This window comes from Bombus terrestris, chromosome 3, assembly GCF_910591885.1.
Source record: "Bombus terrestris chromosome 3, iyBomTerr1.2, whole genome shotgun sequence".
NCBI lineage: Eukaryota > Metazoa > Arthropoda > Insecta > Hymenoptera > Apidae > Bombus > Bombus terrestris.
In genome coordinates, this window is record NC_063271.1 from 18,825,727 (window position 1) to 18,852,157 (window position 26,431).

The following is a 26,431-nucleotide window of genomic DNA, read 5'->3' on the forward strand; positions in this document are numbered from 1 at the left end:
ATTTACATGCATATGCCCATTTAGTTCATAATAACTAAAATGTTTAAAATATTTTATGGAAGTTATATAAAAATTTCATACACATAAGAAAACATTATCGACCCATTATTTTTAATGTGATGCTGTAGACAAATAATAACACATGCCAATAATCTGTCACGATTAGAATGTCTATGGCAATAGTTTATTAACTCATTTTAATATTGAACAATAAATGCAGTAATAAATTTAAATAGTCGCATTGCATGAATTACAAACATAAAAATATTGACATTAACTAAGATTGAAATAAGATTGAGTAAAATTTCATGTTTGTCATATAGGTATATAGTTTTGTTTATATAACTTGTTGCTATCAATAAACAGATATTAAAGTCTTTTCTTTCCAAAAATTGTTTTTAGTAAATGTTTAATATCATTGAAATAGATGACAAAAATCTGTAGTTTAAAAGAAAAAAGTCTTATCTATAAAAATATATGTATACATATAATACATTTACATATTTCAGAAGCGAAAAAAATATATATGTATATATTTACAAAGATAAAATATATATTACGTGTTATACATATATATATTATCTTTGTTATTTTATTTAAGAGATCTATTCTCAAGAGATATTAATAGATGTGAATTTTCGCGACAAAAAATCTCCAAAATAATATCTATATAGCAGCCTAAATATAGTTTCTTAAGCAATTAGTTTCCATTCAATATGTTAACAATTTAAGGCATATATATTCATCTGTTTTAAAACATCAAATATTTACCATTTATATTCCAGATATAACACAATCTTCCATGAGATTCAATTGACAAAAATTATTATTTAAACCAAAACTAATGCAAGTAGATTGAAATTAAATTAAAATATGGAATAAGCCAACATTCGTATTGATTAATCACAACTTAATTATACAACTGAAAATGTAACATAGAAATGATATATTATACTCAGGTTTAGCACTAAGTAAAGAACGATTGTCTATATTCATTATTAAAACATAACTTTAGAACACATAATCATTATTTATCAATAAAGAAGCTTATTTTCATATATAATAAATATACTTCGTTTCTTCTTCATAAATACATTATTTTTAATATCCTGAACGGAGTAAACGTTATTTTAATCGTAGAGTTTCTCGTAAATTCTTTATCCTGCTAAACCAAACGAGAAGTGTAAAGTCATAAAATGATTTGAAATTTTACATTTTTTTCTCGGTACGTAGAAATTGAATAGAAATTAGACTTTCGATAGTGCAAACATCAAAAGTCCTTTCAACTTTGTACTTGACGAAAGTTTCTTCCACACTTTGGCAGCGGTCATCGATTTCTGACGGCTTCTAGAGTCGTTTGAAAAATGTTCAGCTATGTGGAAGAATAAAAAAAACATGAGATTCACATTGCATTTCTATACGCTAACAAAGGAGAGACCAGAGAGATGTACTTAGGGGACATTAATCTATCATCATTTCGAAATGGACCACACCTATTTTGTCGTGACGGCTGTGTTTTATGTTTTTCGCCCACGCCTTGCACTCTACGTTTATTAAAATCCCAGCTGCAACAAAATATATTTTTCCATACAAAAATATTCAAAAAACTTTGTAGAAAGAAAATTATTTACTTCGTATAACTTTGTCCAGATTAATCGAATTAATTCTCTAATCATTTGAAAAGTCAAAGCATTAAAGGACTAAAGAGTCAAAACCGTCCGAAATTTTTGTCTATTTCTTAAACACTTACTGCGAGGTCGGACGAAGTGTATAGCTACCAGCGGACTGAGGTAACCCTCTGAATTTTCGAAAGGATAAAAGTAACCGGGAAATCCTCTTCGTGGGATATACTCAATTGGTCCTATATTTTCTTGATCTGCAGGATTCTCTCCTTCGCAAGATACCCAAATCGTGTCAAGGTGACGAGTATTCTTCAATCCGGTGATATGCTCTCTGAGATCGACAGGCATGTTCTGTGGTAACGAATTGGTATCATTGTAGAATTCCGGTCTCCAAGCGTATATCTAGAAATATATATTTATACCTTAGCCATAGAAGAGCAGACTTTTTAAGGATACTATAAGTTAACGTTGCCCCAAAAATGTTACCTTATTAAGCTTTAAGAATATACATGGTGCAGATTTATGATAATTATACTTGTTTTCTTTCGTGCAAGGATACCAATTTTTAACGTCAACATCACAGACTTTACCAGGAGGTGGCGGTTGATTGTAATCACATTTATTAATATTCGCACCAAGACCGGGAACTGAACCTGGCGTTATGTAATCTGAAAAATTATTATTGATCATAATTTCTTTGTTCTCTTACCTTGTAACATTTAATTATAAAATGAAATTATACAAAATGTTTCGTGTCACAATATCATTCTATATAATTATAAATTAAATATGAATTATATTAAATAAGAATATTATATTCCAATATTACCTTTCAGAAACGATTCTAGAGAATCAACCCAGAATTTAAAGTTCTCGCTATCGGTTCCTCTGTACCAAATTAAGGTACTTTCTACATTTTCAAGCGGTGGCTGTGGTCTAAATCCTAATCCTATAAATAAGGATGTACAGTAACGAACATTCACGTGAACATCACAGGAGAAAAACCTGATAAGTACGTTTCTGTTGAGTTTTCTATTTTAAAACTTCAAAGTGTGTGAATTATCATGTTTTGTCCTGTACTTTCTACGTGTAAAAATATTCACGTGCAATTATTTTGCTAAATGTGTATTTACCAGGATTTGTTCCGATTATTGAACGTTCTAATTGCCACCTCGGTATCCTTGGATCTAGCGTTTGAAAGAAACCCCAGAAGCAAATTGCAACCAATGCAGCCAGTACTCCGTAGAATGTCAAATAGAATAATCCTATTTTACCTGAAGAACAAAATTTAATTATTCATCAAGTTCAAACCATTAATTACAAGAAAAAGGTATCAAATTTCATTATTGTCCATTGATGTCCGATTTTATCTATTTCATACTCGCCGAGCTTAGAAAAGGATTGAAAAATATCCAAGTAATTTCCAGGATTGAAGAGGAGCAATTAACGACACGGCACAGCCGTCGTATCGTACTACATCCGAGTCTCATTTTCCATATTTCCGTTTTCAATTTATACACATTTCCGTTCAACTTTTGCATAGTTTCACATTACTATGTATCATTCACAGTAAAGTACAAATTTGATTTGTTAAATATGATTCACGTGTATCGAATCCTTCATAAACAAGCGCATTGTCTGTAAATATTACGCGAGTACAACAATGTTTTTTCAATTTTACGTATTGAGAATATAACTTGTATCTTTTTTGTGTCTACATGTGGTCTATTTAATTCTACTTATACTTTTCCCATCTATATGCTTCTCATTTACCTACCATTTTCAAACTTCGATCTTCATTCCATTGAGTAAAAGGAGCGATAAACTTTTAAAACATAACTTCAAATTTATATCGAGTAATAATAACTAGATAGCAGTTGTACGAACGCAGAAGGGTTAAGAAGTTCTTGGTACCAAAGCGCTACTCAAGAGATCATTTTAGTGAAGAGTGGAATCCGAGAAGCGACCTTGCGAGACATTGAATCGGTACATAATTGAATTGTTCCACTTGACCACACGCTTGGATCTTCCTTTGAATTGAGGCAACGATTAATGTAATTAACCTATATTACACGGCGTACCACCACGCGCCGATTAATTCTATTAGATCTACCAGACGTCAGCATATTGTAAAAATCATAGCAATTGACTCTTGACGTCTTGCACCTCGGGCAGATTTCCGAAACATATCTAACAAATTGATAAGAAAAACATGTACGTGTGATCTATCTTGCTTACAATTGGTTGTAAGTATATACAAGATACCAAAGTACAGCATATAAATCAAAATGCAAAGTATTATACAAAGACTGTAAATCGATGCCTCAGAAAGTTACATTTTATGCTTCTTAAGGTAAAAAAAGAAAAGGCTTAAGTGTTTTCAAAGCATATTTGAATAAAATGTTCATATTAATTTTATCTTTCTTTCCTCACTGTTTGATAAATGATAAACGAAACTTCAACGTTCAAATATATTTATTTCAAAACACAAAACATTGTTCGTTGTTTTTGTCTGACTTTTTCATGCCACATCATCCCTTTTTGTCCCTTACCCTCCTCTTCTCCTTCTAAGTATTCATTATAATATTTCATAGGTGAAGCAAAACCCTACTTAGGTTCCATTTCTGTACTTACCTTGTGGTATATTATTCCCTTAACTAAAATGATGTTAGGTTTCATAAATATAAAACTTAAACAAATCTTTATATCATATTTAGATTTTGGATATAGAGGTAATAAATATAGAACTGTTATTTCAGGAACCTACAAGAAAATCTCTTGAACGAAGAGTGGAACTATTGCAGCGTCGAATTTGAAATTAATTTTCGAAATTTTCGGGAGAGCTATGCTGAACGAAAGCTATGGTATAATATGGTCGCGTGGGTGTACCCTTCGGAATGGCCCTAAGTTACATAATGCCGTAATGCCTCCATTTAACGCCAATTGACCTCGTTGTACGCGTTTGCGCTAAAGGAAGTTGTAACAATTGCTATTCAGCCGAACAAACCGTTGTGTGCACCGCGAATTAGCCGCGCTTCGCGCTTCCGTCTTTTTCTCTCCCTTCCTTTTTTTTTTTTTTCTTGTCGTTACCTCTATTTTGGCCAAACCAATCAAGGTTACATGCACGTGCTTAATCGTTATATTTGCTTTCCGTCCAATTTAAGATATTCACAAATCTACATTCTTCGTTAATTCATTAAATTTAATTGGGACAATTCTATAAATTTAATTCCAGGAGTTCATTTTGATTTCAATGATCCTTTTTTAAAACACATAACTTTATGTTTTAATATTTTTTATTTATTTGTTATAATTAGTATGGGGAACAGTACATGTATACTTTGTTATTTGCAAACAAATGAGAAACTTCAATTAAAATATCCATCTCTTTTCACCTGACTCTCTTGCATAATAGTTTGCTAATTTTAATGATACTAGTGAATTGACAAATGGCAAGACATAAACTTTTCTTTTACAATTTTACAACGTTATATTAAACAAGATAATCGCACAATTTGTAATGTAAAATTTGTACTAATGATCTGCAAAATTACACTAATAACGTTAGTTCAATTGTACAAGAGGACTCCGGCAGTTTATGATACATCGATACGTAGATACACAACAGAGTAAACATTCTAAGCGGTTGAAGAGAACTGAGGAAACAATACAAGGGTATATAATATGACGGCGAGGCTAGTCTCAAGGCTGAGATAAATCGTAGAGGATATATTTTAACAGTGAATACAATTTGCAAGAAACTGCAAAACAACGACAGGCTTCTGAGCTAATTAGATGAAAGAAGACGCAAATTCACGTTTCTCTTTCTAGCTTTCTATGCTTTTTGTGGGTCTTCTGTGTACTATCGAAACAACTGCAGACAAGTTATCGTAACATTCGTAACTCGATGCTCTACAGATCAGTTTTCAAGAGCCAGGCACGCTACTGCTTGGTTGATTGAAATTATATATCTCTCTCATTAATAATATTTTGCTTCTCGCAACTTTGCTTCTCAACACTCAACGCAATTTATATATATATAGATATAATGTTTTGTTTTAAAATATTCGTACAACTAAAAGTACATTTTTCAATGATTTTATGAAATTTGTCTAACGATAGACAATGGCGTGTATATTTTTATATAGGGTGTAAATTTAGCTAAATCTGCAGGTTGAAATAACTTGTTAGGTACATGATATAATTTTCTATTAGTAAATAATGTGAGAGGAAATTCAAATACGATTTCTATATTGGAAACATCAAACGAGTGTTAACAGATAATCTCATTGTTTCGATATGGCGTCCAACATTGATATAATGTGGCGTTCTGCCCTTCCGAAGGGTGTGTTTCCAACTGTTACCATGCCAACCTAATGATTGAAATATATGGCAATATCACATAAAACATCACGTTCTATCATTTATAAAAAGCAAAACTTGTAGCTTTTTTATATTTTGTCCAATACGATTATTTGTAAAATAATTTTTTAAATCTATATAGCGCAAAAACAAGTCATTTCTAAAATGTTAGATGACTAGATAAATAACTAGCATGAAATGGATACTTAATTGTTGCCATAATTAGACTGCAAATATTTATGCAAATTCATATTTTACGTTTTAAATTTTGTATTTAGATCATTTTTAAAAATGGTGTTATTATTAGAAATAAAAAGTAATTAAAATACCACTTATTCTTTAGTATGGAAGAATGCATTCTGAATTTATAATTAAAATTACCTACATATTCCTACGCGCACTTGTAATATTTTGAAATATTAATGTAAATGAATTTAATATGTTAAACACGTGATTAACAAAATTTATACTATAGTTTCTTCTGCCAGTGTTTCTTTTACCTTCAAACTTTTATTTCACATTCTTGTCGTTTTAAAAGATAAAAAATCGACACTAATTAAAACAGTAATTGAAAGATCAAATTAGCTTTAGTAAACCGAAGTCTACGGACAAAAATGATCCTTCAATCAATTAATAGGTCCTAGATTCTGCTATTCATTTGATGTATTTGCACAAAATTTATAAAATATCTATAAAATTTATTTTCGGACTTTCGCCAGTCCGAAATTTGTTTTCGGAAGGAAAATATCCGAAAATAAAGTTTATAGTTATTTTATACATTTTATAATTCCTATATATAAGGAAGAAAAATATATTTGTTGATCGAAGTGATCATAGTATAGCTTCTACCTGTTGTCCCTATTTACTTGCCTGGAAAGTTACCAAAAAAGGTTAGTTCCTTTCTTTCTATTTCTTCCTTTTCATTCCTTTTTCCATGAAATAAGATCAATAAACATATGAGACTGTTTAGAAAATAACGTATACTTTTAGCATTATAGTTAACGTTTTACAATGTTTACTCAAATAAAGTAATGATATATTAAGTAAACAAGTTTTTAACATAAAATGACGAACATGTATAGTGCTTGTTGAAAATATTTTCTATCTTACTTTGTGAATTATTCTGCACATTTCTCTAGAGATGCGTTCACTTACATGTGCATTTATTAACACATATAGAAAATAATAAAATAATATTTTTAAATTATCTATATGTAGTGATTATAATTAAAGGAAAAGCAATTATATTCATCTACTCTTATGAATTGTAAAGTTATCGAAACAGAAAGAATATTGAAATGTTGACATCTTATCAAGGACTATATTGCCATGTACGCATACATCATTAAATATAAGAAATAAAGCCAACATTAGAATGAAATGATTTATCTTTGAAAAATCGATCGAAAAGGATCATTGCTCCGATTTCAATCCGAAATCAATAGAATACTCGATACAATTTCGATCGGCGATTAAATCGATCATCACAACTTACCCCAGCTACTGGCTGTTCTGCCGAAAAAGGCACCGGTCTCACGGTTGTAAATAAAGGTTTTTAATGACTGGCTGGTTGACATGCTCGGCGGTTTCAGATAGGGATTTGCCATCTCCGGGGTGACCATTTTCGAATCCTTGCTGACCATCGCGTTTTCAAATGAATTTTTTTTCTACTAGAAAGTTACGCACTAACCACGTATTGAGATTTTCTTCGCGATTCTGGTATAATGAACGCACGACAAACAATCCACAGTTGTATGTGGAACAACACGACCAACAGCACTGTAGATTCGCTACACCGAAATCGTGAGTTCCTCGAAGTCGGCTAACAGTTTCTCCGCCGCCGACAGTTGGTTGTCCAGCGCCACCAGGTTGACTAAACACGCTTCATCCGTGCAGGCTTCTTCTCTGTCTCCTTCCCTACTATTATTTTCTTGCCACTTTCTCTTTCTCTCTGCCCCTCCTTAAACCCCCACTATCGTCATCAAACCGTCCATTGCCATGACGTGTCAATCATGCACGTACATAAAATCGTCCTGGTAGTTGTTATCCATTGCGGCAAGTGTGCTGGATCATGGTGTTGATGCGTATTAGATCATCTTATGGGAATTTTTCACAAATATTAATTATCATTAACCGAATCAAGCTTTATATACATTTCAGAAGATTCAACTTTTAATAATTTCCTAGTAATTTATAATTTTAACGCATAGGATACCATGGTTATGGTATAATGGTACGATGTTCCCTCGTGTGCCACGCCTATAACACAATCTCTTTGTCTCGGTGTATTCAAGTTAAAGTGAATTGAACAGGTTTTCGGCTGTTTAAACCGACGCATATGAAGATTTCAATGCTTGGTAGTAATCTAATGTTTAAATTATGGATGTATGGTACTTCCCTTGCATTTTAAGTCGTACGTGATATTCTAATATTACTTCTAAACTTGTACATTTAAAGTATTAGTAAGAGAAAGGATATGTGAATTTAAGAAGGATAATGGAAATCAATTTTAGTAAATAATTGATATATCTGTATAATAACTTTTCAGTTTTATATAATAAGTCCCTAAAAATTATCAATTAGTATTTAAGTTAATATTAGTATTAATATTACCTAAAAATAAATGCAAATATTTTGTGAATCTTACAAGTTGGAAATTAAAAACACGTACTAGTGAATTTAATGCCATTAGATTACAACGTGCAACGTGCCTTATTTGCATAGATACGTATTAAAAAATATATCTATGTGAATAAAGGTACGGATTAAATATATTCTTTGATCAAATTTTTAGAAACTTCTAATAAATAAAAAAGAAAATAATGTTTATATCGATTTCTCATTATAAACGAAAGTAATCAAAGTTCAGTGGCGCGATCTACTGTTCAGTGTTCAGACTTAACGCAACTAGTTTTTAAGAGCAGGTGGTTTCTCTCAGATTATTCAGTTACTGTTCTACTTAAGACTATTGCAACATGTACTTAAGTAAATTCGATTTCAGAACTTAAGTTTAAGCTTTTTTACTTCTATAAACAAAAGCTTAAACGACTAATTATTATTGTTGTTATTATAAACAAACATGACAAACATGAACAAATGAAATAATTGTAACAGAAATAAGAAAACATTGAACCGATAAAATCCAATATTAAAAATGAGGAACCCAATATTAACACTAACCTTACCGGGCCCGGTCAAATGATCAGTTTTAAAATTTAATTTAAAATTGCATATTTATTGTTATTTCTTTTGTACATCTAACTTTATCTAAATTTCTATATTAACAAATATTGAGAAATTGATTAATCAGATAATATAAGAATGTTAATAATAAAGATGAATGTTAATAATAAAGTTAGGTGAACAAAAAAAAATAACAATGAATATACAATTTTAAATTAAATGTTGAAACCGGTCTTCTGACCGGGTCTGGCAAGATTAGTGTTAAATTAATTTTATTCCATTATGTTATTAATTACTAAATAGGTTAGTAAAAAAATATTTCGGAATATTTATCAATTCATATTACTTGATAGTAATTTTTGTTGTTACATTTTTAATTTTTCTATTTTTTTAAATATTATACTTTTATTTAAATATTTAATTTAATATTATATTATACTTTTGCTAAATGTAAAAAATTTTTGTTACAGGCAACTAGTTAAAGAAATATATTTTTTATTTACTTTAATGCGTCTTTCGATAAGCGTATGAATTAAATATATTTACAGCCTTTATTAAAATATGATCAGGAACGGCCATAGTACTTGATGTTAATACACCTGTGTGACATAGTCATTGAGTAGCTATCGCAATAAAGAAGGCTGCGAAAACGATTTCCTCAACTTGATCGTCGTAAAACAAATTGGGGGCTAAGGTCAAACCTCGTGTGTGCGACCTTAGTGCCTGGTGGCAGCTCGTGTATGCGATTCACAGCACTTGTACTATTGGTAGTTACCTTCTCTCTCTTTTCGTCACTTGAACCGTGCGCATGCACATAATGTGAGTCACACATGACGAGTAATCTGAATTAATCACATCCTGCCCACTGTGTCATTAATGTCATTGCCGTGTGTCGTTCGACTGAGAGAATCGGACAAAATAAACGAAAGAATCGCCTTAAATATCTAATCCTCCTATCAATGAATTCATTTTAAAAACAGACCCATTTGACATGGCACCTACAAACCAAACTTGCCGACTTATTGACTAGATTACTGGTAATTAATAATTCAAAGTCTTTTACAAAATCCATGCGTATGTATAACGTAATATGTAACTATGTATACGCAAGTTTGCAGATATAAAAGCAATAATAATAATTATTATTTCGCGTTATTTTACTTCGCTACTTTTAACAGAGATATGATTTGAAATTGACAACTTGAAATTGATTTAAGAACAATCACTTTTTTACTTTATATTTAGAACCTATTATTGCATAAACTTGTTATTTCCATGTTATTTGCGACGTTACCGACTTCGCATAGAATACGATTGCAGCGCTACTGGCGGTTGGAATTGAAATTAAATTTCAATTTATAAATATCGATTTTTGAATAAATTTAAATCATTGACAAACTGTAGAATAAACTTAACACGCAATTCCTTTTTGTATCCTATCATTGACTAAGCACAGAATAAACATGGTAGACAGCAACGTGTTGTAGAAATTCAAGAATACTTGCAAGATAAAATTAGATAAATATGCCCCAGGCGAACATGTCAACAACACATACGAACTTCACATAGCCTTGAAACGTGTCTGAACGTGTAGTTCAACTCTTTCACAGAAATAACAAAAGTTGTTTCATGACTGAAATGTAGCAAAATATAAAATCTATTTCAATTATTTGTATATGGTAAATATAATAAATATATATATGTTAAAAAATATATAAATATATAACATAATAAATATAATAAAACTTGAATGAATTTATATTCTTGATAAACTATACAAATGTTTATAATTTAATCATATTAATTGAATGCCTGTTACACGTGAAAGAATAAGAAAAAAATATAAAGATATACGTACCTCTATCTTTGTTAAAATAAATTAAACGTTAACAAACGTTTTGCATTAAATATCTCTGAGTTGTCACAACGCCAATACATCACACTTTTTTCGAAGTCATCTGCGAAATCAATCACTCATTTGCAAACAAGCAAATTATAATCAAGCATTTAGAATTAATGTATAAAACTGAATTAATTGAGTCAAAATGAAGCAATAATCAAACTGAAATTCTATTTGAAAAATTCATAACACAAACCGTTGGTAACAGACAACTAGAGAAAATTTGAAATAATACAAAATTTCGCTAACGTAACAAAGTACTAAATAAAAACTTACTAGTTAACTAGTTAAACGAACATGATAATAGTCGACTGAAGACAATGGAATAGTGGTAGAAACATTACATAGTTATAATACATCTTGACACCATGCTTTCCAAGCAGTGGTATTCATTGCGATATTCAGTGACATTCGCGCCAAAACTTTGTCTAGCAGATTCCTGATTGGCTGGAGCGAAATGACTTTTCATTCGTTTACAGTTTAAAGCCGCGCGCCACACACAAATTGAATAGGGAGATAAATGTTTCACGGTTTATGTTACGAAATATTTATTTTTCTTACTCTGTCTGTCTCTTATCATGTAGTTATTAACAATTTTCTTCATATTAGGACAAGAAATAATTGTATGTAGCAATAAATCGATTAGATCACACGGAATCATCACTTAATTCCGTAAGTATAATTAAATATAATTTAGATAAGGTATTCTGGGAAAATCGGTTTTAACTTGTTTTTCAGCAGTATCAAAAAGTACACATAGGTGTAATACTTAGTTTCTTTAATATGTTAAGACTGACATAATGAAATAAACAATATTGATATTTTCAAGTTTCTAAATTAATAACTACTATTTAGATTTGAAACAAGATATTGCTGTATATATTAATTTAAATGCCGTCATTTTTAGATACTATATTCTAAATCTATGTATGTACAATAAGTAAATTATGTATGTAATAATTTTATGTAAAAATATTAAATAAAATAACTGAAAAAACCATAACCCGTAATCTTTAAGAAAATTCGTATTATTTGTACAATAACTAGGTTAATTAGTCACTGCAATATTTGTATTATTAACAATACGATTATTTCCTTTGATCCATTTTATCGTAATTATGTTTAAAGAGTAATAATAAAATCAAAATATGAAAGGGCTTTTATACATTCTGTTTATTTTTCATAACACATTTCAAGCATAATGATATCAACAGCCATGCCATCTCGTCTTAAATTATTATTAAATATTCATGCTTAAAGATCTTGTCGCCGCGATTGAAGCGCTAGTTTCGAAATCAAAGGTGATATCACAACGATATGGGATAGAAAGTTCGTACACATGAAAAGTTCTCGAAAGACAAATTTCTTAGAATATATATTGTTTGAAACCTTGGAATTTTTTCATAGTAGTCTGGATATTAATCTCTTTCTCGATAATTGCCATTAGCAACCACTGTTGTTTGCGATCGTTCTGATCGCTTTAAAGCTTTCTGAAGTTTGAATTAAATTTTCTTCTTCTTCATTTACAACACAAAGTCAACGAAAGAATCAAAGTAATCTTAAGTTTGTTACTATATTCCTTTTGCTTGCGATCATCGGTTATTTTCAGATCGATAGCAAAAACAAATTGCAGTCTATAGTAAATACCAATATTTCAAGGGTTCATAGCTTTGTGGATTATAAACCATCCGAGTTAAAACGATCGTTCAACATACTCGTTTCATCTCGTTCTATGATACTGACAGGTCTCTTGACAACTATATATTGGCGCAGATCATATTAGTATCAACGGTAATATTCTTAAACATCTAATAATCAATGTCGTCATAATGGATCTAAATACATAATTTTTCTTAATCGACAACAACAAATGTAGGTGTACGAAGACCCAAAGCAATATTCCAGGACGACAAAATTTATAATGATTTCGCGCTATACTAAGTTCGAGTCTTCGTAGTCTACGGTAAAATCTTATGATCGATACAGAAGAAATTCCTGCACCACAGCATAAGCATTTATGGTGTTTTACATCTTCAGAATCATCTACTCCTTAAAGCAAGGAGTATTCGCTTTACTATTCTTTTACTTTATTTGTATTTTTGGTAACTATTTTCTTTTTTTGATGTCGTAATATCACGTTCGGCTAACTTCTGTTGACGAACCTCTTCCCTATACATAAAAAGTCGCAAAGATGTGAAAAGTAGATGCAGTCATGGGTAATCGTATTATATTAACTACTAAAGAATATTAACGTGTTCGCACTAATTTCCTTTCCCGAGACATCAAGTCGCGATATCTTGTTTTAACGGCTGAAATTTATTTCAGCAAGATCAAAGCAGAAGTAGAGATTTCTTGGCTCCGCAGTCGTTCAACATTGCAAATGCTTGAACCTCGATATTTAACTATTTTAATTAAGCGTTAGCGCTAATAATAGGAAAATTCGAGTCAATTTTACAAAGCAATTGGTAATCGTTGAGGCAGAATCAGCGGAAAGTGGGGAACGTGAAGATAGATCTAACATTAAGAACCAACGACACGGTGTCCCGACACAGAAATTTGATGTCATGTTTTGTGATCATATATCTCATATATCACACATATTCGTTCGTTTCTTTATCGACTTCTCGATGAAATCTTAATGTAATTTTATATCGGTATTCCTCTCAATTTTTCTCATGTAACACACCCTTTTATATGCATCGATTTCAATTAATCTCGTGCCTAACTGAGCGGTTCCCAACGCATGTATATAACATAGATGAACCTTTAAATGTCTTATAGATACATACACATATCATCAGATAATTTAACGAATAGTATTATAACCGGTATGCATGCATATATGCGTTATAATATACGAATCACACTTAGAATTAATTTGACTTATTCAGATTAATCGTCTTAGTTAGAATATTATTTTGTTATCGTTTTTCCTCTGTTTTCCTTAGCGTTCACATTTCATACAATATCGCAAGTTCTGTCGAATTTTTACTAATGTGACCGGCTATTCAGGAATTACGTTAAAATCATCTTTAGTAATATTAACCTTATGTGTATTTATAATGTATATGTATATCATATAATTATCGTTACTTTAAATGTATACATAATTTTATAATATATACTCCATATATCTTTAAATGTATCTTAAAGCTTAAAATTCCGCCAGTTTTTTCTTTTCATCAAAATTTTCATCTACTCTCATACGCATACGTCTCACGTACATAATTCGTCACATACTTAAAGCGCTAATTGTGTTAACGATTATCACACAGGAAACATGTTCCAAATAGAATCTGGAGAATAAACATAGCTTGCAGGATAGTGCAGGATTGTTCTCGTTGAAATTCCACCATTTGGTTTCGAGAAACGGGCGTTCGATTACGGCAAGCTAGGAAACTTTAAGCATGATTACTAATAATCCCACCGAACCTGATCCATGGCTAGTAGTTTTCTTCGGTATCAAGCTTTTCTCGGCTCTCTTTCAACTCTCTTTTTTCTTGTTCACGCTTGCATGAAACGTAATCTATATACTTTAACAACAGATGTTCATTATTAGAAACAGCTCATTCACAATGATGAATATACATATATAATCGTTCTCGATCAGTGCACTGGATACAAGTGTAATAGTTCCTATTAGTACTTTATACCATCAACGCATAATTCATCATCGTTTTCATTATCATCGGTACCTTCGTCTTTTTTCCATTAGTACGTTCTCATTTTCATTCCATTTTCTTTTCCGTCTGCCTCGTCCTTCCTTCCTTTTTTTTTTTTTTTTTTTCCTTAAAAGTTAATAGTGTCGTCGACGATTAATCTATATTAAGTTTTTTCTCATATCTCAATATGGCTCCGGGCGAGGACTCAAAAATTAACGATAATAGTAATAATGGTAATAGTAATAATAATAATAATGATAATGATAATGATGAGAATAATAATTAATATTAATGACGATAATAATAATAATAATACTAATGGTAATTAATAATCGCACGTTACGTCGATTAATAAATAGCAATAAAATTATTGATCTTATTTTTGGCAGCGCTCACATTCGAAGTCGCCGCCCGTTCGGATCGCTTCATCTATAGCCTTTGTACTATCTTTTCGTCCATATAATCAAGAGCGATCGATTCTTTTCTACGCTTTCATCGAGAATTTAATGAAGAAAATTTTCTTTTAACTCTATAGCACCGATCGCTTATGCTATCAAGATCGATTATTTTCATATAAATCGATAATTTCCAGTTAAAATAGGATTGCCATTTCGTCAATCCCAAAGAAAGATCATCGGTATGAGAATCGGTTAACTATAGCTTAATCGTTTTACGCAGTATACAACACGCAGGTAAAATAATGTAAAATGCAACGGAATCTAAAAATTTGTATATAATAGATAACAGATCATATAATGGCAGTATAACTTTGGTAGTGAATGTATAAGCGTTTGCAAACAATTAAAACGAGGGATAATGTTCCTCGTCGTTTGATTAAGATTAAATTCACGACGTAAGCCCGTCCCGTCGTAATTCGAATAAGTATCATAAACCACCAAAAATCCCAGATACCAAGGGCGGCGACCACCGCGCAAACGCTGTCCTTCGAAAAACGAACAAGCTCTCGGAACAACCAGCTTTGCTTCTAAATTTAAGCCATGAAGAATGGAGATCAGATGACAGACATTCGATTTCGTTTACATTAAGTACATACCATTATCATTGGTCGCTATAAAGAAAAATAGAAAAATAGGAATATCAAATGTAAAATTGCAATTTACAAAGCAAAGGAAATATCGATACGATCAAGTACATCGGTTGAAATACAAAAATCATCTTAGCGAGATGAGAAAAGAGAAAAAGAAAAATAAACTCCTCGCAAAATGGTAAAATCATCACATAAGAGAATATAAATAGATAGAATATTAAGTAGCAAAGAAAATGAAGTACTATCGAAATAGAACACAATTCCTCTGATCTCCAGACTATAGGATACAACCTATCGACTATACGATTGCGTGGACTAGCACTAGATATTATCATGCGGTACAATATAATCATAAATACATATTCCATACGGTGTTGTACGATTATCACTAGGCTGATTAAACTTTCCCGTGCAAACAGCGCGCTGTTTCTCGACAAATCGAAATCCAATGAAATTTTGGTATCTTCCACTCTTATTTGCTTCGAATCTTGTATCTATGTACATTTATTAACGTTAATGGCGGTAACTGCCGAATTTGTTATTTTCGCTTTTCAAAGTTCTTTCTCTTTCCGAAAGATTTGAGCAGTTTTTCCTCTAAGTATACGAAAGAAAAAAGAACACACAACAAAACATATCGATTGCTTTCATTCAATAGTTTTGTATTAGCCTTTCGATAATGAAAGGTAATAACTATCATTATTATTTCTTTTCTTGATCGTTTAATTGATTTTATTTCTATTTTATTAATACTTTCCATTAATACTAATTAATAACTAAAATATTAATACTAATTACTACTTTACGTTACCACCATTAATTATATCCACTGTATACAACACAGCGTAATTTACCTCCGTACTGGCGGAACTTCAAATTAAAATCCAAGGATGACCTGTTTTTCATTAATTAAATTAGAAGTTTTATTTATAATTGCTTCACGCGCTCCTGCCAACAGTTCGCAATATTATTCCCTCGTTCGAAATAATAAAATAGAAATCTATTACAAAGCTAGTAAAAACTGGAGGATTTCCAATCAAAAGTTCCACCGCACGAAACCTTCGGTAACAATGCAATCGTTCTTACCAAGTCAATTAATTAGTTTTCTGTTGTCTCGTTTCGACGAGTTCGTTGACAAACTCGCATGAAATAGACTCTCTTCCCTTCGACTTGTCTCTATTAGCTTTTGTGTATGCGTGTGCGCGTGCGCGCGTGTATATGAATTTCGATTATTTCAGACATCCCTCACCTTTCATCCCGAAACGACGGAACTTTCGATCGAGATTCGCCGAGAGCCGCGTCCGAGAGCTTCTTCGTGGAATTCGAAATCAAAAGTTCCACCGTGCCGGGTGCACCGTACCGACGGGCATAAAGACACTAACATTTTGCTTTTTTTCTGTTTAATACGTCTACGTGGCACGAACTAAGGGTATCAATTATTTTCGGTGTACCCTACACGTTAGCGAGTCTCGTTGGCTAGGCGAATATCAATATAACTTCGAGAGAGAAAAAAAAAGAGAAAAAAAGGACATTACACGTGCGTCAAAGCCCGCAACGAGACTAAGAAATTAGCAGACGACGAAAAGCGAAAAATTCGCAAAAGGGGCAAAAAAGTAAGGGAAACCTCTTACGCGCTCCAACTGATATCCCGAACGATATTTAGATCACGATGGTACGACCACTCCTCTTCGCCCCCGATAAAAAGAAGTGATACCGCCGCGGTTTTTTGTGCAGAATTTTTCCGCTAAACTGTTTTTCTTTTTTGTGCATCCTGATACATACTCGCATATGCGTACGTATATATACATACATATACATATATAGATATATAGCTTGTACATAGCCAATTTCACTGGTCCGTTTTGTGATCCTATAATAAAATGCTTTTACCTTTGTGGAAGCGACGACGACGGAAACACGCGGCGTTTATGAAAAATCTCTGTACGCTGAATGAAACGAACACGTGTAACGGTGTTTTTGAAGAACGGTCCTTCATAATGAGAGTGAGTAGCGCGATTTGTGTGAAAAAACGACAGTAGCTATTATCGCATGGTGTTGCAATGAAGAGAATCACGACGAAGATGAAGATGATGAGAAATGATCGGTGAATCTCTGAAAGATCTACGTTACAACGACGAGAAAATACGCGGCTAGGGCGGTATCGTCGGCAGAGAAAACCGGAGGGAAGAAGGAGTGGTCACGATGCGCCAGCGAGATTGATTAAAAAAGAAATTTCTTTTATTCTCCTTCCTCCTATATTTTCTTGGACGCAGTTGGTAGTGATCTTGCAAAAGGTGGCGAGTACGATGCTTAATCCACCATCAGTTCGAAATGTACCGAACCACGCCTCTCGAATCTGTCATGAATGATATTGTGCGCCCAAGCTTTACATTCGATATTGATCAACACACCGTCTGAAAATTAACGGAATATTCAAAATCCTTTAAAGATCATAGGTAGGTTATTGTGATTTAATGATAACTCACATTTAGGCTTTTCGAAGAAGACAGCTACCAGGGGACTAAGGTATCCAGGAGTATTTGTGAACGGGAAATAGTACCCAGGAAAACCACGACGTGGAATATATTGAATGGCACCCATGTTCTCAACATCTGCGGGATTTTCACCGGAACATGACACCCACACTGTATCCAATCTGTTGGCGTGTTCCTCTTGTTTGATGTGTTCTTGAAGATCGGTTGGCATTGTGCTCGGCAGATTTTTCGTGTCATTGTAATATTCGGGTTTCCAGCCGAAAATCTAAAGCATTAGAATTATTAGTATTTCTCGCTGACTGCGTACGTAAAAATCGAGAGTTTCCTAATAAAAATAACGCTTGCCAAATTTCTCGGATTTTTAATAGTACATAATTTAATAAGAACAATCACTCTATATGTATAATAATATCGTAGTAACGTTTTTAATATCACGTGCCTTGTTCAACTTGAGGAAAATGCAAGGAGCAGATTTGTTGTATCCATATTTGTGTTTCTTCGTACACTGTCCCCATGTGCTCATGTCTACGTCACAGACTTTGCCGGCTGCTGGTGGTTTGCCATAGTCGCACATCATCCTCTTCTGGGCACCGTTTGTCGAGGTAGCAGGTTTTTGGTATTCTAAACAGATTCAAAATTAATTTTTTATTTAATTATCACGGAGACTCATTAATCCTAGAATACCCAAGGAGATGAAGGAACACATCAAGATATCGATTTGAATTTTGTTTCTTATTTTGGTAAAATTTTTCTGAAAGTTATTTCTAATTTTCTATACCGTACCTAATTACGTGTTCTATATTTAACTCCTAGATACATATATGATTATATATTGTAGAATATAAAAACACCGAAACTCTGATCTAAAGATTGTTCCCACCTTGACCGGATTTAACGGGTTCTTGACGTAATTGGCTCGTTAGGACAAAGACTGTTTTCTCGCTTATCGGTTAATATTAGCGTCGTAATAGATCTATGGAAATAGCATTACTGAACATCTATATCTAGTAAATATTTTATTAACGATGCAAGATAATATAATTTTATTACTTCTGCTTTCTAATAATAAAGTACTCTAAAAAATACGTTATATTCAACTACATAAATTTTAACTGATAGAGTTAATCTTAGCAGAATAATTATTTCAAATTTATGGGTACAAAATTTTTGTTTGGTATCTTGTGTTATGTAAAAAAAGAAAAAAAAATTAAGTACCAGAATTGAGAAATAGATTACCTTCGAGGAACTTATCCAATTCTCTGGTCCAATGTAAGAAATTGCCTTCGTCACTTGCTTTGTACCAAATTAAGGTACTTTCAACATTGCTTGAAGGAGGCATAGGCCTAAAACCAAGTCCGGGGTTGCTTCCGATCAAGGAATTGTCCAATTGCCATTTCGGTGCATTCGGGTCTAACGTCTGGTAGAAAACAGTTAACATCGCTCCGAAGAAACCAGCCAGTACCGCATAAAAAATAACGTAGAATAACAAGATTTTGGCTGCAATCGAAAAATAAGAGATTGTTAATTTTTTAAAATTATATACATATTCTCTAAATATCGATTATCTTCTAAATTACTCCGTAATAATTTTGCTTTAACTATTATCCGACCATTTAAATCATATACGGAAATCAGTATAGTGAATTGATCTTTTCTTTAAGATAAAAGTAGTATGTGCGCAAAAGATCTCCGTAGTCGATTAAAAAACAACTTAAAGTACGACGAAGTATAAGAACGTAGATCTCGGACACTTTAGCCAATTAAAGCAAGGCAAATGTTTTATTGTAATAATTCCTTTTGTGAATACGCACAGCAACTGAACTCTACAACACTGAGACAATTATGATCCGAGACCTAATTGGCCTGAATTGGTATTGAGTAAGCGATGCTGCGAGTTTACAATAAGAATCATTGATGAATATCCATTTCAAGCAATTTATTTTCAAAGAATCATAACACGTATCTATACTTGCATCGGATTGCAAACGTTGTAAAAGATTATTTGAAGAATTATATAGTAACCTTCTATTAAATCATATTTAGTAAATAAATTTATCGAGTATTTTGTCATTAAAAGGATATTAATACTATAATTAAATCTAACATCGATCCCATCTAGTCAATGTCCCTATTTTTGTAATAATCGGCAATTAAATTTAATTTAGAAGATTTGTCCACAAGGTTAAACGAAGTTGTAGTTCCACTTGGCACTACACCAAATTTTAGTATAAAACCCAGTGAAGCATCCTGTTTCTACGATATACTGATATCATTTTATTTATATTCATATTTCTCTTTTTAATGCCATATAATATATTTTCTTGATTACATTTTTATTTCTTTTCATACGGTGGAAACTAAACATTTCTGGAAATGTGGAAATGTAGAAACTTAACGATCCGTGCATTTTGCATTTACACAGTAGAATTTTATGCACAAAAATAGGATGACATCTCGCAGAAGAATTTTAATACTAACAACTAGAATTCCCTTACATAGCATAAGAAAACCAAAGTAGGTTATTGATCTCTCTAGTCATAGTTCTCTACGTTCTACCAATATTCGTATTGTAGAATTACATATCATTACGTTAAACTGGTTGCTTTTATTTCATCCTTATTTAAGGAAAACGTTCTCCGCTGATCATGTTAACGTTACGTACATATCTCCGGTAGTTTTATAAAAAATTATTAACAAACGATAAAGAAAGTTTAAATTGGAAATTAAGATTTTCTTCAATACTCCAATAGATTGTTTTTCATCCCTTCAGAACGCAATTCATTCGTTTAAAATCAATTTGCAAACGTGTTAAACAAATCTGAAAGATTCAAATAAGGTATAGGATTGACGTAATGTCTTCGACGCAAATCGGTTTCTTTCGATACAAATTTTACAAAAAAATCTTGTTCTCTGTGACAACTCTATTTCCTTGTTTCCGGGGTAGATGTATCGATAGTAAATACTATAAAGACTGCCATTTTCTGTATAGAAATTCGAACGTAGGTGCAACAATATCAATGACCTACTTCATGAAAGAACCGTGATGGCTTCTAAGTTTGTAGCGCCGCCGCGTTCCGCATACGAAGTGATCGATATCTCAAAAAAACCGTGAAAATGTTACGTTACTACAGCAACCGCAATAGTGTGCCGTATTTGGACGAAAAGATAATATCGTTTGATCTACTTTTTATCCAGAAACCTACTTTCAAGAATGCATTTTGAATCTTATTCATCGGATACATGTACTACCCTGTTCTGTATTTCTTGAGGCAAATTATAAAACGTTCAGAATTTTATACAAAATTATTATCATGCGATTTACTCGTACAATCCCACTTATTTAAAAGCCGGAATTTTCCGATACTCTTATCTATATTTATTAGATTAACACATCCCTAAATGAAATCAATGCAATCACTTAAATTCACAAGCTCGAAGAAGCACCTCATGTTGCAATGATGAATTCTAGATTCTACTGAAATATCATTTGTTATTAACGTCTTCAAGATACAATTGAAAATTGCATTCATATTATTACACAATGGTATAATATTCGTGTCATGTTTTTCACATTGTTGAGAAAATTCATAATTTGAAACACCATAAATAATGTAAATGTTAATCAAGAGTATTTGTTAATACGAAATAAAGTGTTCAATCATTTGTAGGATACTCAAATATTCAAATATAATTAAATATTTGAAAAATATTTATGATCTTCTATACAGTTTGTATTCTATTTCTTTAGCTAGTAGATCGAATAACAAAGTTTATTAAAAGTTAAAATGAGACACAAGCGAACCGTGTAAAATCAGAGCAAGCTATTCCTACAGAATGGTAAGAACGCTGGATTGTATTGATTTTGGTGGAAGTCGATCAACTTCAGGAGAAGAAGAGGGGACAAAAGACAGTGGAGCATAGAAAGAATATAGCTCGCAAAGGCGAACAGATAAGCTGCTTTAAGTATGCTAACACAATAACACAACGACCGACCGAATTGCCTCGTTAATATTGCAAGAAAATGGCAAAATCAGTGAATGTCAAGAAGTTTACAAAGAGATTTCCGAAATTTATGCGATATATATATATATATCCAAATAATAATGTCGAATACGAATCACAATAATATTTGCTCACTGTAACGAAGCTTCTTTAATCACGGAAAGATTTTGAAACCTAACTCCCACCCCATACTTCAACGAGCAAATCCTATAATTTATTACTAACTTGGCTTGCTTCTTAAAAAAGGTGCACATACTTTAAAAAGATTATAAATTTGTGTATCGAATTGAAAATTATTAGTCGATTAAAGAAATTATTAAGAATTTATTATACATAGATAAATGTAAAAAAATGTAAAAAATAAATATAAAAGCTATGATCCAATGATCTGTGCAACAATTTTATTACAGATCGATTTTGTAATAGAAATTTTGAAGAAATATGCTAACAATAAGATGTATCGAAGTGAAACTAAAATAACTTTTATGTAGAATAATAATTCTTCTATACAATAGAAGAAGTTTACTTATTTAAACGTTAGTTTGTCAGCTTAGACAAGAACATAAATATATTATACGTTGTATAAAATGGAATGATTATATTATATGACATTATATGACATTGTCTGACTATACCTACGACCATGACCAAATTTATTATGAGTGCTTTGTAATTAGTAGTAATTACAATCCTACAGTGTATAATAACCCTAGTTTTCAAATAGAATCATTTTCTTCTCCTATCTATTACATTTCGCTTATATTTAATGTTTGCAACCTTCTGTCGATTGTTTCGTAATTTTGCAAAAACAATTGTTTTAATCTTTTCGTTTTCTTTCTTTGCTGATTAAAAGATCAGTCATTGAATATATTATCTAGAATACCGTAATATTGGATCATCATCGACCAAATTTCGCAATTGTATTACATAACATGACAGACACGATACATGGAGAATTCGTTTGTTGCGTTGTCCGGTAGTATCCCACGGAATTGTCATAATCGTTGTAATTGCATCAAATATAATATTTTAGATTAATAACATATTTATATAATTGAGTAATAAATTAATGAAAGTATAAAGAACAAATTTAAAGAATATAAATCTGTAATATCTAAGTACCGTATTATGCATTCTAGAGGTAGTTTTAATATTTTTGTCCTCCCATCCCAAATCCCAAATCGGAATACAACATATTTTTCACTTAGAATTAACAAAGAAATAAATTTTTCTAATCGTTAGGCTCAAAAATTAGGAACACTCTTTAACCTTATGCCTTTCCTCTTATACGTATTACATCATACATATTACAAAAGATAAAAGTAGGACGATGAAAATCGTGAGGTTGCCGCCCCTCCATACGTTTCTTTTAAAGATCCAATTGAGAATCTTCTAATACACGAAAAGGATAATGCGGAAACGATGAAAAAGCTAGCTTTGTCAGAACAGGATGCGTTTTAGATAAAACAAGAAGTTTACAATTCAACATTTTTATTTAAATATCTGATTTCTGTCGCATCAAAGAACCGTGTATGATTATTTTGACAGAATAGCAAAGAACGTTTCTTTCATGAAAGAAATGAACGATCGTATTTCAAGTTATTTTATTCATGATAGAAATAGGTTTTTATAGTAGATTAAGTATAGCTTTGAAATGTTTCACTGAGGAAAAGTAGAGGAAAGGAATGAATGTGATAGATAGTTTAATGATATCAACGTTATCAAAGAGAAATCGATTAAACTACGATCAGAACGGTTTTATTCGTTTGAATGCAGCACGAAAGTTCTTTCTAGATATATAACATCGTTACTGATCTGCAGTGCGCGTGTACATTGCGTCGCTTTACGTCAGGAACTATGGGGTTACGATTAAATGTCAATCGGAATATTCAAGTTCTGACCTCTGACGATACGTTTTAGGAAATTTTCCGGAATGATCTTTGACAATATTACGGATCAATTATCCGATGAACTCGACAAATAAATCTACGCATGAAATCTAGTATTACCATTACTATCCTTCGATCGAAGGAAATCTTAATTTTATTTCGAGGGGGAAATTCGAAAACGCGATCGAAACGTATTTGTCAATAAAAATTACGTAATTTTCCAAAATTGTTTAAAAAGACAAGATGAAATTCGCGACCTGACGCTGAATTCGATTTCAATTTGAGAGTGCAGGCACGTAATAAATTTTTCGAAGAAAAAGAATGAGAAAGAAATGAAATATGTTTGATACGAAAACTTACCCCAACTAGCGCCTGTGCGCCCCAGGAACTGTCCAGTCTCGGAGTTCCATAAAAAGACCCTAAAACCCTCCCATTTACCAAGCTTCGGCGGCGGAGTATAATACTGTTCGACTTTTTTACCCTCCATTCTGATCGGTTAAACGAAAAAATGGAGAGAACTGCCGCAGATCTCTCCCGCGAATCACCACGAACGAACAAGTGCGCGAATCCTTTTCTCGGCTGGCTCTGCTGCTCCTTCTGCTGATCTTGTTCTTCGTCTTCTGGTGGAACAGTGCCGCGATCGAACAGTTCCGCGGGCGAGGACGCAAAGAAAGGAAGGGTCGATTCGTGCCCTCGTCTGGAGCTACTGTTCTCGGGTGCTCTCGTCCGGCCAAGGGATGAATATTGAGCGATCGAACCCAGGCTGGCCCGAGCTTTTCAGGCCGTCCCCTCCTTCTCTCGTTCTCGTTTCGTCGACTCCCTTCCTCTCTTTCCCTCTCTGTTTCTCCAGCGGAGCGCGCTTTCTCACTGCCGCGAAAGCGCTACCCTTTTCCACCGCGTCGACGAAATCGCGCAGTCGCGTCAATACGCACCCCTTAACCTCCTCTCTTAACTATATCACGGCCAGGTGGCACTACTGGCAATGGTCACGGGCTCGTTTGATCCTTCTCGCTCCGACTCGCCTTTTTATTGCCCGTTCTCTCGTTCGTCGATTCAATCGACCCCGCTGCGTGACACGGCGACTCCTCGCGACGGAGCTTATGCGATCCCCACAATAGATACCGGAGAAAATGATTCTCTCTTCTCTCTCGAGGTCCATCTACTTCGATCTCCTTCTTCTACTTCAACCCTTCGAACACGTTCCTACAGATAGATGGACATGGAATAGTTCGGTTAGTCAGACGAGAGTATTCTGCAAAAAGGGATACGTGCAGATATGTAGGATAAAACAGAATTAAGAACAGAGTTAGAAGTACAGGAATAAATATGATGAGGGAAAAATAGATGGAATGTTTCGGTATGCGTCTGATTGCAATGGAATGCCACGAGAGAATGACCAGACATTAAAGTATTTTGTACAGCTTCCTGTCGCTCTTATCTCGTTCATGGCATAATCGTTCGACTACCGTTTTATACGCGTCCCTGATGCAATATAGGCATTCTTCTGCATTTAATATCTCCGATTACATTGTCAGACTTCTCAAACGTGATTATCGTTTCTTCATCACGCCCTTGCAACTTCGATTCGATCACATGCCGAAATAGTAGTTAAAGTCAAGGATATCTGACATCGTTCTACAACACACGGATTATATATCTGCGGGAAGTATACATATGTATAATGAAATTATGTATTCATTATTCGAACAAAACATTTTTCCAGTATCGTTTATTCAATTAATCCATATCACAACATATGCAGGATCTTGTGTAATAATTTAACGAACTTCTCCGGATGCGCCACACCACATCCGTGTAGATGTCGATAACGCGTAATGGATACAAGCATATTAAGTACTATTATAGCTGAAACAAATCATTTATTACAATATATATATAATGAAATCATTCGTTACGATATGCTTATAATAAAACCTTAACACAAATATATTGCATGAATTACATTCAATATAAGATATACGTCCCTTGATAAAATTGATCTAATTTTTCTGTTATTATCGTTTGTAGTTCCTCATTTAATCCACTTACATAATTTTACGAAAGTTTGTCCTAATATGGAAAAATCAAGGATATGAAAACGTAATAATAAAAATGTCTACGTAACGCAAAATAAATAAAAATCTATTTTATGTAGAACTATGATGCGGTATCTATACCGCTTAGTTTACCATACATGCACATTCTTACATAACGGAAGTCCTGTGGATCGATTGTACTGGAAATGTCGAATTTAACAAATTTCAGCAAAGA

General features: G+C 32.6%; 2 protein-coding genes across 2 annotated transcripts; both read right to left on the reverse strand.

Annotated features, from left to right (window-relative positions):
* Positions 1 to 1,230: 1,230 nt before the first annotated feature.
* On the reverse strand, positions 1,231 to 7,890 carry LOC100649482 (sodium/potassium-transporting ATPase subunit beta-2). Its single transcript, XM_003402814.4, has 6 exons — positions 7,480 to 7,890; positions 2,756 to 2,896; positions 2,452 to 2,571; positions 2,109 to 2,290; positions 1,751 to 2,024; positions 1,231 to 1,565 (listed from the first exon to the last, which is right to left on the reverse strand). Exons 1-6 carry the CDS (start codon positions 7,625 to 7,627, stop codon positions 1,462 to 1,464), a joined length of 969 nt encoding a protein of 322 aa, XP_003402862.1. The 5' UTR covers positions 7,628 to 7,890; the 3' UTR covers positions 1,231 to 1,461.
* A 4,326-nt stretch (positions 7,891 to 12,216) lies between these two features.
* Positions 12,217 to 24,980, reverse strand: LOC100649123 (sodium/potassium-transporting ATPase subunit beta-2). The gene is made up of 5 exons (XM_003402811.4): positions 24,521 to 24,980; positions 19,506 to 19,766; positions 18,709 to 18,890; positions 18,261 to 18,534; positions 12,217 to 18,188 (listed from the first exon to the last, which is right to left on the reverse strand). Exons 1-5 carry the CDS (start codon positions 24,645 to 24,647, stop codon positions 18,085 to 18,087), a joined length of 948 nt encoding a protein of 315 aa, XP_003402859.1. The 5' UTR covers positions 24,648 to 24,980; the 3' UTR covers positions 12,217 to 18,084.
* Between the last annotated feature and the right edge of the window lie 1,451 nt (positions 24,981 to 26,431).

Coding starts and splice junctions, on each gene's coding strand:
- LOC100649482 (XM_003402814.4), bottom strand. CDS start 7,627: ATGGTCAGCAAGGATTCGAAAATGGTCACCCCGGAGATGGCAAATCCC. Junction 2,572..2,755: donor AATAATCGGAACAAATCCTG/GTAAATACACAT, acceptor CCTTATTTATAG/GATTAGGATTTAGACCACAG. Junction 2,025..2,108: donor TATTCTTAAAGCTTAATAAG/GTAACATTTTTG, acceptor ATATATTTCTAG/ATATACGCTTGGAGACCGGA.
- LOC100649123 (XM_003402811.4), bottom strand. CDS start 24,647: ATGGAGGGTAAAAAAGTCGAACAGTATTATACTCCGCCGCCGAAGCTT. Junction 18,535..18,708: donor TTTTCCTCAAGTTGAACAAG/GCACGTGATATT, acceptor CTAATGCTTTAG/ATTTTCGGCTGGAAACCCGA. Junction 18,189..18,260: donor CTTCTTCGAAAAGCCTAAAT/GTGAGTTATCAT, acceptor GTTAATTTTCAG/ACGGTGTGTTGATCAATATC.